Source organism: Mustela erminea, chromosome 3 (genome assembly GCF_009829155.1).
Source record: "Mustela erminea isolate mMusErm1 chromosome 3, mMusErm1.Pri, whole genome shotgun sequence".
Lineage (NCBI taxonomy): Eukaryota > Metazoa > Chordata > Mammalia > Carnivora > Mustelidae > Mustela > Mustela erminea.
The window spans coordinates 59553527-59572286 of record NC_045616.1 but is presented as its reverse complement, the minus strand read 5'-3'; the positions used below and the strand labels follow the sequence as shown (position 1 = coordinate 59572286).

General features: G+C 51.2%; 1 protein-coding gene across 1 annotated transcript in view; it reads left to right on the top strand.

Moving 5' to 3' along the window:
- The window catches only part of THBS4 (thrombospondin 4), a 44210-nt gene extending 28030 nt beyond the window's left edge, over positions 1-16180 (top strand). The window contains exons 10-22 of the mRNA XM_032335865.1: positions 784-936; positions 3877-3981; positions 4541-4648; positions 4908-5067; positions 6933-7051; positions 7918-7970; positions 10459-10652; positions 11623-11801; positions 12434-12482; positions 12580-12776; positions 13354-13526; positions 15284-15423; positions 15956-16180. Of these exons, the coding sequence (XP_032191756.1) occupies positions 784-936; positions 3877-3981; positions 4541-4648; positions 4908-5067; positions 6933-7051; positions 7918-7970; positions 10459-10652; positions 11623-11801; positions 12434-12482; positions 12580-12776; positions 13354-13526; positions 15284-15423; positions 15956-16017 (1692 nt within the window). The 3' untranslated portion in view covers positions 16018-16180. The remainder of the gene's footprint in view (positions 1-783; positions 937-3876; positions 3982-4540; positions 4649-4907; positions 5068-6932; positions 7052-7917; positions 7971-10458; positions 10653-11622; positions 11802-12433; positions 12483-12579; positions 12777-13353; positions 13527-15283; positions 15424-15955) is intronic.
- Positions 16181-18760: the final 2580 nt, after the last annotated feature.

The window sequence follows — 18760 nt, the reverse complement described above, 5'->3', positions numbered from 1 at the left end:
CAGGAAGGGGCAGAGGCAAAAGAGCAGGAGTAAAGAAAAGGGGAGACCTGGCCCCACGGAGCCGTCCCGTGAGGCTGACAGGTCAGGAGGGGCCACCAAAGAGCACCCTTTGGCCGTGGCAAGTGGGAGGCTGCTTGTGACCAGAATCCTTGAGCTATAGACTTTACACGGATGTCATTCATGAAATGTAAATTTGATCTCAGTCAAGCTGTTTTAAAAAACCATGAAGTCATGGCTGGCCTGGGCAGCACCGTTGCCGTGGAGCCGACAGCTAGCTCACTGGCCGCCGGCGCCGCCTCGCTCGTTGAGAATTCTCAGGGCAAGGCCACTGACATTTCTCTGCACTCCTGTTCTCCATCACTCAGTTGTAAAAAAGCCAAAGGAATGGTTAAAAAAAAAAAAACAACCTTTTTCTTCCTCCCTAACCTGCTTTTCAATCAAACCACCTCCCTTGTCCCCAGAATAAATCCTCACTCCACCTCCCAGAGCTTCATGGGCGCCATCAGTCCTTTCCCCTTTTGTCCTCACACTGGAGCTGGCAGGCCAGTGACAGTGGTTCATTCCAGCCTTCCTCCCTCACATCTGCGTGGCTCGCTGCCACTCCCGGGCTGGTGGCATCTTCCTCTGCATTCCCACAATCTTAGGACATGCACGCGGCGAGGCAGGCAGGGGAGGTCGGGTCTTCCCGGCATCATCGAGTACGTGGGAAAACAAACACGATCGCGGTAGCTTTGCTCATGGTTCTGAGCCCGCGGCTCACCGTCTGATCTTTGCTTCCTGCAGGGATCTTACCGCTGTGGGCCCTGCAAACCAGGGTACACGGGTGATCAGACAAGGGGGTGCAAAACCGAAAGGAACTGCCGAAATCCTGAGCTGAATCCTTGCAGCGTGAATGCGCAGTGCATCCAAGAGAGGCACGGCGATGTGACCTGTGTGGTGAGTTGTTTGTCGCCTGCTTGACCAGGTTTTCGTCCTCCATCTTAAATACCTCCCCTGCCCGGGTTCTGCTTGCTTCCCGGAAGAAAGTGCTCAAAAGTGAAAACATTCCCGTGGAGATAAGCACAGACTGTAACCGTCACAGGGTTCGCTGAGCTCCTGGAGAGCAGTCTCAAGTCCATTTCACATCAATTGCCTTTTCTCTCTCTCTCTCTCTCTCTCTCTCTCGGCGGGGGGTCGACACCCTATCCTCCAGCACATCAGCAGGGGAGCCCCCCCCTCCATTTCCAGGCACCCACTGCAATGGGCCAAGAAGGGAGAAGCAAGCTGGGAAGGAACCTCCTCTCCCTCCCTCCCATCTACCCTCTTATTTGTTTGTGTCACTAAGGAGCACGCTGCTATCCTTTCTAACTGTCCTCAGAATTACTCCCGGCAGCAGGGGACAGTGAAGGGGTGAGCTACCAGACACTCTCCGAGGGCCCCTGTCTCCCCTCAGGAAGCAGGAGGGGGCCAACGGCACCACTCCGTGTCCGCCTACACCCGGATTCAGGAATAGCTCAGTGGATGGTCACTCTCTTCCCTCTCTGTTCCCCTGGAGCCCATCTGGGGAGGAGGCGGCTGGGGAGAGAGCGGGACCGTTACAGGCTGATGCTGGTGCCGTGCCAGGCAGGGGTGTGGGGAGCTGTAGGTCAAGAAGCAGGCCTGTGCCTGCCCTCCACTCCCAAATCCCAGGCTCCAGGTCCTCAGGGCTTCAAGGTGCTGAGACAGCAGCCTCTCTCGCTGCTCGCCCTCGCCTGCCTTCCCGCTAGGCCAGGCCCTGGACAGCGGGGCCCTTCCGGTTCTGGGATCTGCAGGTTCCCATTGATCTCCTGACCCTTCTTTCTACCTCGAACACGGGCTGCTTCAGCGTTAGGCTCACAAAATGTTACACAGCAAGCATATTGCTTTTCAAATAGGGAAAATGCGAAGAATCGGGCCGAAGTTAAAGAAAGAAATATAATAATAGCATCTGTTCTCTCTGGTGGCACAGATAGTCTGTGACAACGTCCTGATGAAGGAGCAAGCTGGGTCAGAGGGGAAAACCCCACAGTTTTCCTAATTCCAGTTGCCTGGGCATGTTTATTACCATTGAGAGGCGAGGGTGAATCTATGTGTAAAATCCTAATTTTCTGCGAACAAATTAATGACTTCCCTGGGATGGTGGGTGATGGGGCTCTTAATATGTTTTTGCATTTGTAATAAGGCACAACGACAGATGGGAAAGGATTAATATACTTGGTGTGACTACTAAAATAATTTAATCTGCCAGAAAATGGCTCATTAAAAATGTATTTGTTCCTAGAGGAAATTTTTCCTTCATTAAAATGAGTCAAGGACCCTACCCCTTGGCTGAGCTCTCCAGGCCTTCTGACGGCTGGCTGAAGCAATTGAGCGGAAATAGGGGCCCTATAGGGAGGGGCGTCTTTGGCCTCCTGCCTTCTAAATCCCCGGTTGCAGAAGGAGCGCCTGGATGATGGAGAACAGGCAGCGTGCCGCTCAGGAAGTCCCTGGTCTTCAATCACCGCACTCGGATTAGCAAGGCCAAGAAATTTAACGTTTATTCATGGAACGTTTCTTTTCCCTGGGCCCCGTTTCTGTTCCGCAGACTCTCTGCTTTATCCCCCACCCTGCCTTTCTGGTTCCCTCCCCTTTTCCAGGTCCTCCTCTTCTGTGTTCCTGGGGTCCTGCCTGCCCCCGCCTCCCCCCGCCCCCGCCCCCGCCCCTGCAGGCGCCTATCCTGGTCCTGGGCTGAGTTCCCGGTCCCACCTCATGCCCAGGGCACCGTGGAGGGAACCATTTTTTTTTCTCTCTGGTTTGCCAGTGATCCTTGCCCAAGAGCCTGGCCATCTCTGGTCCAATAGGATCACAGCGACCTTGCAGTGTCATTGTATAGAGTGGACACTATGGTAATACAATCTGATAGAGGAAAACTCTTCATGCCTCTTACGCTGGCAGTGGCTGGTGGTGGCAGGATACTTGGGTAGACTTCTCCAGGGACAAAGAGAACCCAACACTGTTCCTGGGGGAGTCCTTTCCTGTTAAAAGAGCATGAATAGAGGTAAAGCACCTTGGAAAGTTATTTCTGTTGTTGTTGAGAACTAATCTAGAATACTGTTAAGTGCAGAGGTAGGGCTGTAGTTCAAGAATGACAAGGGAAGTGCCACAGAAGCCACACGCATGCGTTTCTGCTGGGAGAGGAAATGAGACAGTCACATGGAGACCATTTCAACAGTAACTCAAAATTACAAAGACCCATTGAACCAGAAATTCCACACTGAGAAACCAGTACAGGCGCGGAAGGACAAATGTACTAGAATTCCTTGTTGTGGCATTGTTGGCAATAGAGAAAAACGTTTTTAAAAACCAAACAGCCACCCGTGGAACGCTGGGTGACTTCATGGAGGCACACGCCTACCACTTTATGCATCCTGCGTCTGTGACCATTAAAAAGAACGGCGTGAGCCTCCGTGGAGTGATACAGAAAGAGCGCCAAGGTACGATGCTAATTTTTTAAAATAAGGTGAAGAACGGTGGATATATGGGCTCTCAATTGCGTCAAAAGATCAAAGACGGAAAAGAATGTCTGTCTGCCTGTCTGCATTGTGTTATCTCTTACGGTATATGGAAGAATGGATTGCCTAAGCCAAGGGAACAGGAATGGGAAGGAGTTTTCACTCTATGTCCTTTGTACCTTCTGATTCATTAGACTATTTGAAAAATAATAATTTTAGGATCCTACCCAGCAGCGCTATATTGCTCTGGGCCCTCCCTCTGGGGCTGTGCACTGGGGAGCAAGGATTCCCAGGTTCAGAGCAGTGGCCTTTGTCAGCCCCCCCCCGACACACACACACACACACACACCTCAGCTCCCCGAGCATGTGCTGGCCTTTACCTTCACAGTGTGGCGTCGGCTGGGCTGGTGATGGCTATATCTGCGGGAAGGACGTGGACATCGACAGTTACCCTGACGAAGAACTGCCGTGCTCTGCCAGGAACTGCAAGAAGGTAAGGGAGACACACGGGAGAAAAACTGCACCCACCATGGCCTCCAGGGCCCTGTCTTCTCTGGGGGAGAGATGCTATGGGTTCCACTGAAAATGGCATTTTTCACGTAGCTGCCTCTCACACATCCCAAGGCAGCCATCCAGGTGAAGTCAGGTGGGTGCTGTCAGTATTGAGGTTGGAAATCCTTTCGGACCTAAGACAGAGGTAGATGAGGGTGGGGGAAATAGGGAGAAGTTGGTAAAAGGGTAAAGACTTTCAGTGATCAGATGAATAAGGTCTGAGGCTGTCGTGTGTAACATGGTGACTTTCATTGACAACACTGCACTAATTGAAGTTCACTGGAAGGGCAGAACTTAAACGTTCTCAAGGGGAGAAAAGGTCAGTGTGTGAGGGGCGGGACATGTTAACTCCACGGTGGGAATCATTTCACAATATAAATGTATGTTAAATAATCACCGTGCGCTTCACATATATTAGAGTTTTTTCACGTATGCATCAATAAAATTGAAAAATCGAGTCGGATGTAGATGTCTCTCTGAGCCCTGTTTCTTCTCCCTAGGACAACTGCAAGTATGTGCCAAACTCTGGCCAGGAAGACGCAGATAGAGATGGCATTGGGGACGCTTGTGACGAGGACGCTGATGGAGATGGGATCCTCAACGAGCAGGTACGTGCTCGTCGGGAGGGTCAGGGAAGTGCCACATGCCAGGGACGGTGGAAGAAAGCCCGTGAAATCACCTGTTTACACGGGTCATCCCAAGCATTGGTTTCCACGCCTGTGACCCTGTGGCATTGTGACTTTCTGTCCTGAGCGCTGACCGTGCAGGACCACAGGGACGGAGGCTGGCTGACCCGCCTCTACCACAGGACCAGCGACTTGGGAGGGACTCTGTAGAATCCGAGTGTTTGGTCTTCTGACCCTTTAGGATAACTGTGTGCTGACTCACAACGTGGACCAAAGGAACAGTGACAAAGATATCTTTGGGGACGCCTGTGATAACTGCCGGACTGTCCTGAATAATGACCAGAAAGACACTGATGGGGATGGAAAAGGAGATGCCTGTGATGATGACATGGATGGAGACGGTGGGCCTGGCTTGCTTTGTCTCTTATTTGGGACTCCTTTGTCCTCTTACCCTTGTTCTCTATTAGGAGCAGAAATAGAATTGCTAACTCGGAAGGCCTCCCACACCGAGTGGTTCCCCGTGATCTGTGTCTGGCCCACCTGTTTACTTTTTTTTTTTTTTTTTCCTTGAGAGGGAGAGGTGGGGACAGGCAGAGGGAGAGGGAGAATGTTTAAGCAGGCTTCATGCCCAGTGCAGAGCCGGACACGGGGCTCAATCTCACAAGCCGGAGATCATGACCTGAGCTGAAATTGAGATTCATATACTTAACCGACTAAGCAGCCCGCATGCCGCTGGACCCCTTGTTTCAATAAAGGAGGCTCCATAACCCACTCCCCTATTTATTAACTCTGAGTGTTTCTGGAACGCTACATCATTGCCAGAAGCTTTGTAGGAATTACTTTAAGCAGTGTCTTGTCAGGGCTGGGTCTTTGTAGGGCCTCTGTCCTCCCAGAAAAAGTATATCTCCCCCACCACCTCCTCCAGCATCCTCGCCACGCCCGAGAGCCCTGGAAGTGGAGCGTGGAATGAGGGGGCCTCGAGCAGGGTCGCAGGCTTCAGCTGGGTCTGGCTGCTCCTGCGGAGAGTCGGGCGTCTCCTGGGAGATGCGTCCATGTCCTGCCTATTCCGGGAAGAAGGTGGGGGCAGGAGAGCTGCAGTGCCCAGCTCCTGGCTCCACTGAAGGGGCCTTCACGAGTGTGGGCTGTGTGAACGGCACCCCGGGGAGCCCAGCGTGAGCACTAAAGCCTCTCTGGATGTGAAGAAGGACATGTTTGGGGTTTTTTTTTTTTCTTTTTTAAGATTTATTTATTTATTTGAAAAAGGAGAGTGCAGGGGGTGGGAAGGGGGAGAGAAAGAATCTCAAGCAGACTCCCTGCTGAGCTCCACAAGGGGCTTTGATCTCAAGACCCTGAAATCGAGACCTGAGCTGAAATCAAGAGGCAGCCGTTTCACCAACTGAGCCACCAGGGTGCCCCAAAGGACATTTGTTCCCATATCATTTGCATAACACATAGATGACTGTCATTCAAGTATAGACTGGATTTCATCGTTTCTGAAAAACATTTCACATGACAAGGGCCTTGAAGGAAAATCTTTCCAGAAATATACCCCATTCCCTCCACCCACCCAGCCACCACACACCCCCCACTCCAGAATACCTACGCCTCCCTGAAACATGACTTCATCTTCTATAAGCCTGACTGATGGCCAGATCCAGTGGTATGTGGCAAACCAGCTCAACAAAACAAAAAAGCCCCAAGTTGCAGCATTTGCCAGTTTCCGTGACAGAAATACCACTCCTGCCGTGACTAATGACAGGCTGCTGATATGAAAGGACGCGGTGAGACAAAAGCTGAGAAGAGGGGGACACGGTGGGCCTGGCTCTGGTATGCCGCCGCCCCTGCCCTCAGGTCTCTGTCTTTGCTCACACCCCAACAAGGCCCCTCTCCAGGGTGAGACTTACCCAGGAGGCCTCAGCGCCCCCGTAGCAGTCTTCCTAGAACCTCCAGGCCAGAAGTATGCAAAAGCCCTTGCCCTCATGACCTCCTCATCTGGTTGCAGTGATAGCCCTTGACATCTTGGACAACTTAAAACTCCACGGGGAAAGGCCTCAGGTCACCCTCATTGTTAAGTCTCTCAGAATCCATCCTTTGATGTTACTTGCCGATAACTGCTGAGAAATGTAGTGGCTCTGGGATGATGGCCCAGGCACAAGTCACTCCCCGAGTGCCTGGGTATAGGCCTGCTCTCTTAGCACCTAGAAGTCCATGTTCTAAGACTCTCTGCAATATTCACTTGACTCAGGGAAGTGTTCTTTTTTTGCAGGAATAAAGAATATTCTGGACAACTGCCCAAGAGTTCCCAACCGTGACCAGCAGGACAGGGATGCAGACGGTGTGGGTGATGCCTGTGACAGCTGTCCTGATGTCAGCAACCCTAACCAGGTGAGTAGCTTTTGGGGGATTCAGACTCCAGACTGAGCTGCCCTGTGCAAAGAGTCTTTAAGACACTCTTAAAGATCCCAGCTCAGCTCCTTGCTGTTGCCATGTGCCTCCTGGAGCAGAGGTGGTGGGATTGTATACTTCTGGCCTAGAGGCTCTAGGAAGACTGCCACGGGGGTACTGAGGCCTCCTGGGCAGGTCTCACAGGTTGCAGACTGCCCGTGAGGTGAGAAGGAGTTGAGTGATGCCCCAAACCTATGGGTTTGTTGAGAGGAACATGCAACATGGCGGCTAACCACTGGGAGCCTTGTGTCCTTTTAGACCCCAAAGCCCTACAGGACCCATGTATGGATGCCTCAGATGCAGTTCAATCAGCGACGTGTTGTTTCCCTTCTCACTCCTCCTTCCTGTCTAGATAATTGGATAGGATGTGTCATGTATTTTTAAAGCTCTGCGAGAGGGGCGTCATTGTTGCCCTCTGTGACTCACTCCCACTCTGGCTCAATTCCAACATGCCGAAGCAAAGCAAAATCAGTTTGCCTTGTCCCCAGGCCTTTGGCCGGCTCCCCTCCGACCCGTGCCAGAGTCGCACGTCTCCACCTGCCAGCGTCCTGCCCCGGCGCCCTCTCCAATCAGCTCATCTGGTGTGTAGGCAGCCCCGCCATGTGGCTTGATATTTTGGAAGGCTTTCTTGACAATTCAGCATTGTGCCTACACCAATATGGTGTTGTCCTTTTACAGTTCTACACCAACCCAATTCCAGAGAAATAATTCCTGAGATGCGGGGATGAAGGGCCAGGTCTGCCTTCTCTGGAACATTCTGTCCATGAAGGCCCAGGGGTAAATAACATGTTCTGTTCTCTTTGCAGTCTGATGTGGATAACGATCTGGTTGGGGACTCCTGTGACACCAATCAGGACAGGTAGGACCCTTTTTCCCCAGCTGCATCAGGGCCAGATGAGAAATTCGAGACCATTTTAGCCTTCAGAGCTTGCTGCTGCTGCCTGGCTTTGGGATCTCTCTGAATAGACTGAGAGAGATTGAGCCACTGATGGGACAGTAGCCCTGCCTCTGGTCAGGGTCACCACACCTCTTTGAAAGTTCTCCATAGCAGGGTGACAGGGTCAGGAGGGGCCTCGGGGCACTCCAGCGAGTGAGACTGTATTACAGGAGAGGCCGTGGGCCATCGTGCTTCAGAGCTGGGGTCTGGAGGACTTGCTAGATGCACACCCCAGGCCCTTCACTTACAAATGGGCTAGGCTTAAGCAAGTCACTGGTCTCTGTGCCCCAGAAAGCTTACCGGAAAAATGGGGATGACAGTGACATGTAGCTCATAGGTCTTTTGTGAAGACTGAGTTAATGGACAGAGTGCACATTACAGTTTCCCTTACATAGAAGCATTTGATAGGGTTAGCTGTTTTATTATTGTACTCTTTCAGCTCAGGAAGGCTTCCCCATGATCCCAGAATAGACAGTTGGCTGAGGGAGCACCAGGATTTCATTGTCCTTGGAATTTGCTCATTCTGTATCTGTTATTTGGGGGGTAGTGTTCTGGGCAAGCGAGTTTTGTCAACCCTCCTAGCCCCACATGGAGACAGTCCTGTATTAAGACACGGGGCTGGATCAGATCCAGGATCTGATCGTCACCAGGAACGTTACCAGGAACGTAGACAAGAGCACGTCGGCCTTGAGGGCGCCTGCAGTCAGAAGGGCTCTGTCCCCTCTCATCTGTAGCTGGAACGCTGAGGGAGGTGGCAGGACAGGGATGTGAGAGGTAAGGGATTTGGGAAGGCAGGGCAGGAAGAAGGAGGGATTCCCTTCCTAACCTCCTCTCCGAGGGTGCCCTACAGACAGTGGTTCCCGAGCCCAACCCTATGAAAGGACAGCTCCTAGCAAGCCCCACCTCGGTCCTCGCGCTCAGGGTCCTTGAGGCCGAGTCTACGCGAGCCAAGTGAACTTAAAATGCGCTTCTCAAGTGCACTCTCAATTTCTTCCTCTGCAAAGTAGAGAGAATGAAATGTGCCTTGCTGCCTTGGATAAAAACGAACGAGAAAGTAGGTAAAGCTCCCAGCAGAAGGCTGGCCCTCGGGTGACCAGCAACAAGCCGTAGCTGTGTTACTGTTACCGTGGCGTGAGGAGAGGCAAGTCAGCACCAGAGTCTGACATGGGAGGTCACCATTGTTGCGAAGGTGGTGGGACTGGTACCCTGAAATCCCCCTAAGTGGTGGACATCAAGAATTTTCCCTGGGGCGGGTCCTCTTGCCCTGACTGCCATCCAAGGAATCTCCAAGGGATCCTACCCTGTCAGCCTCTAGATATTTGTCTAAAACAACTGACTCATTCTGCTCCCTTTTAATTCCCACAAACTTGAACCTTGGGGAGGAGGACAGGAACTGCTTGTTTTTGCAAAAAAATGTTCAAGGCTCTATAGAATGGCTTCTAATGGAAATAGCTCAATCTTCCTTAAAAAACAGCCCTGCTATAGGCACAGGCATTCCACTGTTGGAGCCGCGTCATTCTCTGCTTATCCAGGTGGGCCTCCTTTTCTCTGGGACCCATCTGGGAAACGGGGCCTGAGGGGCATGGACTCATCTCTAGCTTCCCTCCCCCTTGCCTGGGAGAGGCCACAGGAAGAGCGGGGTGAAGGGAGCATCCGCTCTGATTCAGAGCAGCCGCCTCCATTAACCCAGGGAAGCCTCTGGGGACAGGGCAGTCTCATCCTTGGGTGGCCGTTAGGCCTGGAGAACAAACAGTTGTCACGTGGGCAGAGAACAAGAGTTCTGAGAAGTGCTCTAGAGGAGTGAGCCCCGCCTCCACGTTCCCCTCTCCGGGAGGGGTGGCCTTCTTCTCTCTGTCATTCTCCCTGTGGCATTCAGGTCTGAACCGCCTTGGGTCTGCTGGGCAGGGAACGGGAAGAGGACTAGAAAACACCGCAGGGCTTTCCAGGAGCCAGCACATAGAAATGCTTCGTCATAGATTCAAATGTAACATGAAAAATTCTTACCACATAAGCATTTAATCTTCGTAACAACCCTACGAGGTAGGCTCGGTTATGCCCGTTTTACAGATGAGGACACTGAGCCACAGTGGGGTCACACACTGGTAAGTGGCTGAGCCAGGATTCACACTGTACGTTCTCCGGGTTGGGGGAGGGTGGCAGTGATCAGAGTCCCCAGGGACTGAGAGGAGCATCTGGTCACAACATCAGGAATCACCCTTTAACTTAAGTAGGATATGATCTACTTGTTTTAACAAGATGGGGAAGCAGAAAACGGATCTCTGAGGCCCAGAGGCCAGGCTTGTCTAAAGACAAACGGGTTTAACAAAAGACAAGCCCCCAAACACCCTTTGTTTCTTATCCCTGTTGTCTGCTCACCGGTGCCACACGTCCCCTCTTCTTTCTCCCACAGTGATGGAGATGGGCACCAGGACAGCACAGACAACTGTCCCACGGTCATCAACAGTGCCCAGCTGGACACTGATAAGGATGGCATCGGGGACGAGTGTGATGACGACGATGACAATGATGGCATCCCAGACCTGGTGCCCCCTGGACCGGACAACTGCCGGCTGGTCCCTAACCCAGCCCAGGAGGACAGCAACAGTAAGTGAGCCCAGCCCAGGATGGTGTGGGACCCCCCCCAGGCTCCCCTTAGGCACACGGTCAGGCCTCTCCCAGAGCTTCTCCAAGCAGCTACAGCTTGTGTGCACAGTGGATGGCCAGTAGACACCATTCTCTAACTCTTCAGAGAAGAGCTGCTTTGCGGCTTCAGAGCAGCTCTGGGATGCGGTCACATGGGACAGGGAAGCAGCCACATGCTCCCACTCAAGGGGCCTGGGCAACTGCTCCACCATCTTGCCTGCTGCTTTCCCCCAGGAGTCACAGAGAAGGAGCAGGACAGAGAGAAGAGCATGGCAGCAACTGGCTTAGACCGGCTCCCAGAGAGTGCTGCAGGGCTGGCCTGATAGGGAAAAGCATGTGCAAAGCCAGAGACAGGACACAGCAGTGAGGACCATAGTGAGCTGGTGAGGGCATGTCCACCCACAGCTGGACAGTATTTAATTCACGTATTTTAATACCATTTCAGCTGAACAAAACATACCACAAGCCAGATTCATCCCAAGGATCAGTAGAAATCATGGTCTAGAAATCATGGTCTTAGAGGCACTCTGGTGACAATAATTCCCCTGTTATTCATATGCTCTAGAGAAAGTGCTACGGGCACTTGCTTATGTAAGGTCAGCCTTAAGACCCACCAGTCCGTGAACACCGGTCTCCTCAGAGAACCTGCAGGGTTTCTTATCAGCTTTGAACAGTCGCCTTCCACTCTGCCCCCAGAAAGTTCTTTTGGTCACACACAGTGGGGTTCACCAGCCCACCATATAGACCCCAGGGTGGGGCCCAGGGCCACCACGGACGTAGCTGATTCTGGGCTCTTCTGCCCGCACTGAAAACCGTCAGCTGGGTGGGGCCTGGGTTCCCTTCAGCTCCTGGCCCAGCCCCGTCTCTGTCAAGGAGCCGCGGGGTGTGTGGGTGGCAGCCGGCTCCCGTCCTCCTCCCCCACCCCACTCAGGCGACGGCGTGGGAGACATCTGCGAGACAGACTTTGACCAGGACCAGGTTATCGATCGGATCGACGTCTGCCCGGAGAATGCAGAGGTCACCCTGACTGACTTCAGAGCCTACCAGACTGTGGTCCTGGACCCCGAAGGGGATGCCCAGATCGATCCCAACTGGGTGGTCCTGAACCAGGTACGCCACGCGGTGGTGCCTCTCAGCACAGCCCTTCTGCGAGGGACAGGTAACCGTGGGAGGGGGCCCCGACCCGGGCTGCAGGGACTCCTCACCGTAGCCCTGTGACCGAGCACGGCCACTAGCCCCGGCTCACATGGGAGACAGAGCCGCACCTGTCTGCGATGCCAGCTCAGGGGAGCACCGCAGGGTGTGGTGGAGCACGCTGGGATGGGGCTCCAGGCGGGCCCTAGAGCTGTGCTTGTGCACTCTCCCAAAGACCACCGCCCCCACACACATCCTCCTTGTCAGACTGCAGCAGGCTAGCAGGCTAGCACAGAGAGGCTGAGACATTTTAGTGTCACTGAGCCAGTCACATTCATCAGAAGTGTATGTTCTCCCCAAATGAAGCGGATCCAGCAGACCCTTCATTACAGTTCTAGCAAAATTCTTTCTGTTCTGCATTTTCTTTTCCCCTCACAAGTCTGTGCTTTCTTGGAGCACAGAACGAGGTAGAGCAGTTGCTCAGATAATGCATCTTTGTGTAGAGGTCAGAGCTCACTGACCACTCCCCAGCGCGCCGGAGGCCCTGGGCTTCCTCGAGCTTCTCCAGCCTCTGCGGTGGCCCTTAACTCCTTCCACTGTCTCTGCAGGGCATGGAGATTGTGCAGACCATGAACAGCGACCCCGGCCTGGCAGTGGGTAGGTCCAGGTCCTCTGCACCCTGTGGCTAGAATCCAGTCTTTGCAGCTCCTTCCGGGGCTGGTCTGCTCTTCTGACCTGCTTCTGATCCCTCCAGGGTACACGGCATTTAACGGAGTTGACTTTGAAGGGACCTTCCATGTGAACACCCAGACAGACGACGACTATGCCGGCTTCATCTTCGGTTACCAAGACAGCTCCAGCTTCTATGTGGTCATGTGGAAGCAGACAGAGCAGACGTACTGGCAAGCTACGCCATTCCGGGCTGTCGCCGAGCCTGGCATCCAGCTTAAGGTAGCCACAGTTCTCAGTCAGTCATCTCCCCTCGGAGCCCTTCACCCTCCTTTTAAGTCCTGTTCTCCCATAGGGCATTTAGTTCATCTGTGAAACTGAGGTGTTTATGCTTGAGTTCAGGGCAGGGCCCACCCAGAGCCTTGCCTTCATTCCTTCATACAAGCCACATCCTAACCTCTGGGTGACTGACGGGGAGTTGGGGGGACTCTGGGGACATGTCAGCAGGTGCACACTGCCAGAAACTGGCTCGTCTGTTCCTGCGCTAGGGCCAGCTCGGTCTAGAGACGCTACCTCTGTCACTCCTGCTGGGAGAAAAGGCAGCCTTTTGAGCACTCATTGGACAGATGTGGGGAGCAAGGGATTCACAGCAGGAAAAACATGGAATGGGTTAATGGGGTGTCAGCCAGTGTTGATGACTCAAGGACTAAGGGTGACCTCAGTAGAAAGGGCATTTAAGTGTTTATGCTTTTATCCAGATCCAAGGCAGCCAGATCATAACCATGAAGTCAGCACCCCAGGGACCCAGGATGGGTGGGCTGTGCCTTCTGTTCTAGAACCTTGCCTATATCCTTTTCAGGCTGTGAAGTCTAAGACGGGCCCCGGGGAGCATCTCCGCAACTCCCTGTGGCACACGGGGGACACCAGTGACCAGGTCCGGCTGCTATGGAAGGACTCAAGGAACGTGGGCTGGAAGGATAAGGTCTCCTACCGCTGGTTCCTGCAGCACAGGCCCCAGGTGGGCTACATCAGGTACGTGCAGGACACAGCTCCTCACCAGGCAGAGGAAGCAAAGCTCCCCCCCCCCCCACCCAACTCCTGCATCACAGGGCTGACCCAGGATGGCCTCCAGGACTGCCGAGACATCTGGCTACAGCTCCTAGCAAAGAAGTGGGAAGGAGACACCCAAGCCCAGACCAACCACATGGACATTAGGGCCAAGCTGAGGGTAGAGGGACCTTCTCCACAGCAGGGTAGGGGCAGGGGACTCAGCATTGGAGGATGGAGGTGCCCAACTGATGCTCCCATTTCTGCCATGCCGACCAGTGTGGGGGAGATGGGGTTCAGCCTCCCCTCCGCCCCTGCCCTGGACGGCAGCTTATTCATGAAGAGGTCACAGTGCACTGCCGTGAGTCCCTATGGTCCTTCCCTGCTGGACTAGAAACACCATGAAGGCCATGCCTGGATCTCATTTTACCTCGTTCTCCTCGCTGCCAGGCCTTCCCACATGGGGCAGGAACTGATCTTCCTGGGAGCCCACACAATCTGCCTCCTTTCCCTCTAGAACGATTGAAAAACACTCAAAACTATTCTCAGCAGCCGTGGATGGCTTAGGCTGCATCCTTGAAACTGAGACCATGTACTTACTCTCAGTCCTCAGACTTGCAGATCAACACGGAGGCCTCTGACGTAGCACACTGAGGAAGGAGTACTCATCATGGTCTCCTGACCAGGGCAGGAAGGCAGCCTCGTGGAAAAACAATCAGGACGGCTAGTTCATGTTTTCTTCTTCTGTGAGACATTAAGTCTGATGTACTGTTTGTCACACAGGAAGGTAGATGATCGTGATCTCAGCCCTGTGAAGGCTAGTGCCTCCTTTTCTGTCCCAGAATGAAACTGTAGAAAATACAATCTGATCCCTAACCCTTATAACAGACAAATAAGAATGTATAACAAAATCACGCCAGTGCCTAGACACCACGACTCCATGACATGAAATGGAGGCAGCGACATTCTAATGCAAATTGTTCTGCTGGTCACTTAAGGTCTAAAAGGGAGAACTGCTCTTTTTACGCAAAACAAAGTGCTCCATCATTTCTCAATTTACCCCAGAAAATTCAGTATATATTAAAGCAGTGCAGAAAATACTTGATGTTCACAAGTAAAAGGAAGTTAGGTTCTAGGTCCAGATAATTATAAACAGGCTCTTCACCTACGCAAGTGTCTGGAGGAGCTCTCCAAATGCATACAGCTTGCAAGACAAGCTCTTGTTCTCTCCAGGGCCTAGTAAGCCCTTCAGCATCCCTGGCTTCTATCATAAAGTGCCAAAGAAACAGCCAGAAATGTCCCCACAAATTTCTAAAACCCGTTTTTAGGGACCACTACTGCCCGCCGACCGGGATCACTATTCTGAGATTCCAGCAGATTCTGTCATTCAGAACAAAGGAAAAGCAGTGGTTGTGAAGCATGATGTCTAGACAAGGTAACCCAAAGGACAGTGAGGTCACCAAGACCCTTGGTCCTAGGTTGTAGTGTGGTGTAACTCTGCAGCAGGTACCCATTGAGTTTATGTGCCCAACATCATGTTGGGCCTTTGGAGACCAAGAATTTTGGCGGGCATGAACATACAGGGCTTGACCATGTGGAGCTCCCAGTCTAGTAGGGAAGGGGCAACAGCTAGAGCACAATTGAGGCCTGTGAAATTGGATTATGAAGCAGCAAAGAAGTAGGTCTGACCTTGACCTCAGTGTGAGTTTCCTGGTGACTGGCTTGGGCTGTGTTGTCTGCAGAGTGCGATTTTATGAAGGCTCCGAGTTGGTGGCTGACTCTGGGGTCACCATAGACACCACCATGCGTGGAGGCCGGCTTGGCGTGTTCTGCTTCTCCCAAGAAAACATCATTTGGTCCAACCTCAAGTATCGCTGCAATGGTAACGTACATTCTCGTTACTATACAATATCAGAATTAGAATCCATCAAGTAACACCACCTTATGTTTATAGCACATTTTCCTCCCAGAAGCCCAAAGCCCGTGCCCTGTATTCATTAACATGTAACCATCTCTGTGTAACTGAAGTAAATGATAGATTTTTTTTTTCCTATTTGATAGATGAGGAAATTGAGACCCATAGAATTTAACTGCTTGGCTTAGGATTTGGGGGTTCAGTGAGAAATTCAGTCAGATTTAATTTACAGGCAGCCTTTATTTTCTTATGGCTCAAACATAATCACACTCAAAATCCATTCTGCCTGCTAATTTCCTTTAGGCCTGTGAATGAGCACTCCTGGGCTTTAAGCCAACAATTTGCAAAGCAGCCCGAGGTAGAAAATGGCTGTGGAGCCTTCTGGGGCCTGTTGCTCGGGCTAACAGCGACCCCTACAGGACGCTTGCACAGCACGAGATGGACCAGGATCCCGGTGGAAGGAGCCTTCCTAACCCTCTGTGCCTGTTCTTGTTTGCAGACACCATCCCAGAGGACTTCCAAGAGTTTCAAACCCAGAATTTCGATCGCCTGGATAATTAAACCAAGGAGGCAGTTCGTAATTGCTTTTCCAAACACTAAAGCTCTATATTTTTTAACTTCCTACAACTTTTTTTTATATACACCGTGGCTTTCTTTTTACCAGTCCAGATATGTAAAACTTTTTATATGAATGTGGCAATAAAGAAGAGATAATTTCTAAAAACCATGTTACTCAGATATTGCTTACGTGTGGCTCAGGCTTTGAGGGTGTGTGTGTTGTTCTCGGAGGGATGCATGTTGAACTTGAAGGGACATCTTTTTCGTTGTTCAGACCGGGTCAGTCCTTGAGACTGAGCAAGTGTGTGAGTCAGAAGTCTCACACCAGAGATCTCTGTGGTCACCCCAGCTTCCCTTCACAGGAAAGGCTAACAGTGCCATCAGCAGCTTCCCTTTTCTGGGGAAGGAGCCTCAAAAACACCTGCTCAGGTGAGCCTTCCCCAAGAAGACTTTTTCTGACCAATCCTGGAGCAAATTTGTTCAATCTTTTCTGACGCCCTCCCCCAGCGCCTGTTATGCTTGTAGATTTGGCTCCCCCTAGTGGAAGGCAAACTTACTGAGCTAAAGGACCCAGTCTTACTGTCATCCATATCCCCCACGCCCAGCTTAGTACCTGGATGTAGTAAATACCCAATACGCGTTTGCTGGCTGGTGGGCTGGCCGCCTCTTAAGTTATGAGACAGCAGTGCAGATGGAACCTGTAATCCCTCCTACAACTCAAACAGCTCCTCGCAATATGTGCTCCAACTATGATGGTCTCCCTGACATCCCATGAGTGTGGTACAGAGATGTGCCTCATCTCTACACTAGCCTTCTACCATTCCGTTTGTAAGGCAAAGATCCTGCAAGTTTTTACAAATTCCCTAAGAACTCTCCTTCAAAGAATATTGCTGGGTATTAAACGATCCCTCTATTCCCCAATTCCCGGAGGTCTCGTGAATCCTAAATAAAGGAGAGACACCACAGTTGGAGCATGATTTCAGTAGGCAGAAAATACAAGGGCAGACCCATGACCAATGAGAGATACAGAGGGTTTCACAGTATCTACCCACACATGTAAACCCAACAGACAGATGTTGCCTCATAATGCAGAACATTTGATCTCCCACATCAAGGTTTTCAGTGAGTGGCCCGAATTCAGGCCTACCAACCGTTCCCTCCACGGACACTGTCTAGTCTCCCAAGGGGATTCTGCTCCAGGACCTGCCTTCCAAGGATTTCTGTGCCATGTTGCTCTCAAGGGTTTTTCCCAGTCTGTGGTTCTATATCTACAAGTCTTTCCCAATTCCAAAAAACCATAGGAGGACAAGTTCACTTGGTTGGAAATCTCTTTCGATCTTCTCCTTTTCCTCAATTTTTGTATCTCCCTGGAAGGTTATTTCTGAGCGCTTAGGGACTCTAGGAGCTCTTCCACCCACTGTATCAATAGTACCATTAGGTTAGACCTTTGTAGCCATTTTAATGCCCTTTTACTGTACAGCATATATAATAATGCTTTTGGCAGCATATATAATAATGCCCTTTCACTGAGTCTCTGGCACTTTCCTAAGCAGTCTGATGAAAACCACAGATCTACTTCTTGAGAGATTTCATTCTCATCATTGAAGTACATACCAGATCCTGGGCCGGAAATATGTTCATCTCTAGGGGGAGGTTGTGTTGATCAGCTCTGGATGTGAATCTGAGATGAATTCTTACAGTATCTTCATCTGACATGCAGTGAGCCTGGTTTCCTTATCGAAACCATCCTATGGCTCCCATGTTCGCTCCTTCCTGAGGCTGGTGGAAAGAGGAGGCAGCCTTTCTGTGCCCTCCCCACCCTCAAGTCTCCCCACCATGAGCTCTGCCATTGCTCTGAGAAAGCAGCATATCCAAAGGAAAGTTTCCTTAATCCTGCTAGTATCATCAGCCTGCTGGAGATCAAGAATCTAATTGCATCCCTTAGGGAGATTATTACATTGTTGGGAGGACAAAAGTCATTACATGCAGAGAGCAGACAGATCCAGTGACATGCTGAAGCCCGCACTTACAGCTCATGAGAGCCAGCCATCAAGTTTTGAGGAATTTTTTGAGCTAGTTGTCAAGCTGTTGGTAGCCTGAAATTAGCCATGGTAAAAATATTTACACCACAGAAATTGGCAAACACTACAAAGCAGGGCACCAGAGAGCTGATCGTCAAACATTTACCAACACACAACTGGGTGGGTACACTATCTTGTCTTCTAGTCATCCCTCCTCAATATCTTGGAAATTGGTGTAGAAAGTTTGAAACTTTCAGAAAACGTTTTATTTAAATGGAGAATTACTGGGGCAACTGGGTGACTCCATTGGTCAAGTGGCCAACTCTTGATTTCAGCTCAGGTCATGATCTCAGGGTCTTGAAATCCCAGCCCCACAACGAACAGGTGACAGGCCCCTAGCTCAGCAGGGAGTCTGCTACACCTCTCCCTCTGTTCCCATACATACACTCTCTCTAAAATAAATAAATCTTTTTAAAAGATTTAAAATGGGGAAGTATCAGAAAAAAATATACAGAAAAAGCTTCTTGACAGTGGTCTTGGCAATGATTTTTTTAATATGACGCCAAGAGCACAAACAGCAAAAGCAAAAGTCAGCAACAGAACTACCTGAATCTCAAAAACTTTTGCACAGGAAAAGAAACTGAATGAAAAGACAACGTACAGAACGAGAGAAAAATTCTGCAGACCGTACATTAGATAAGGGGTTAATATTCAATACATATAAA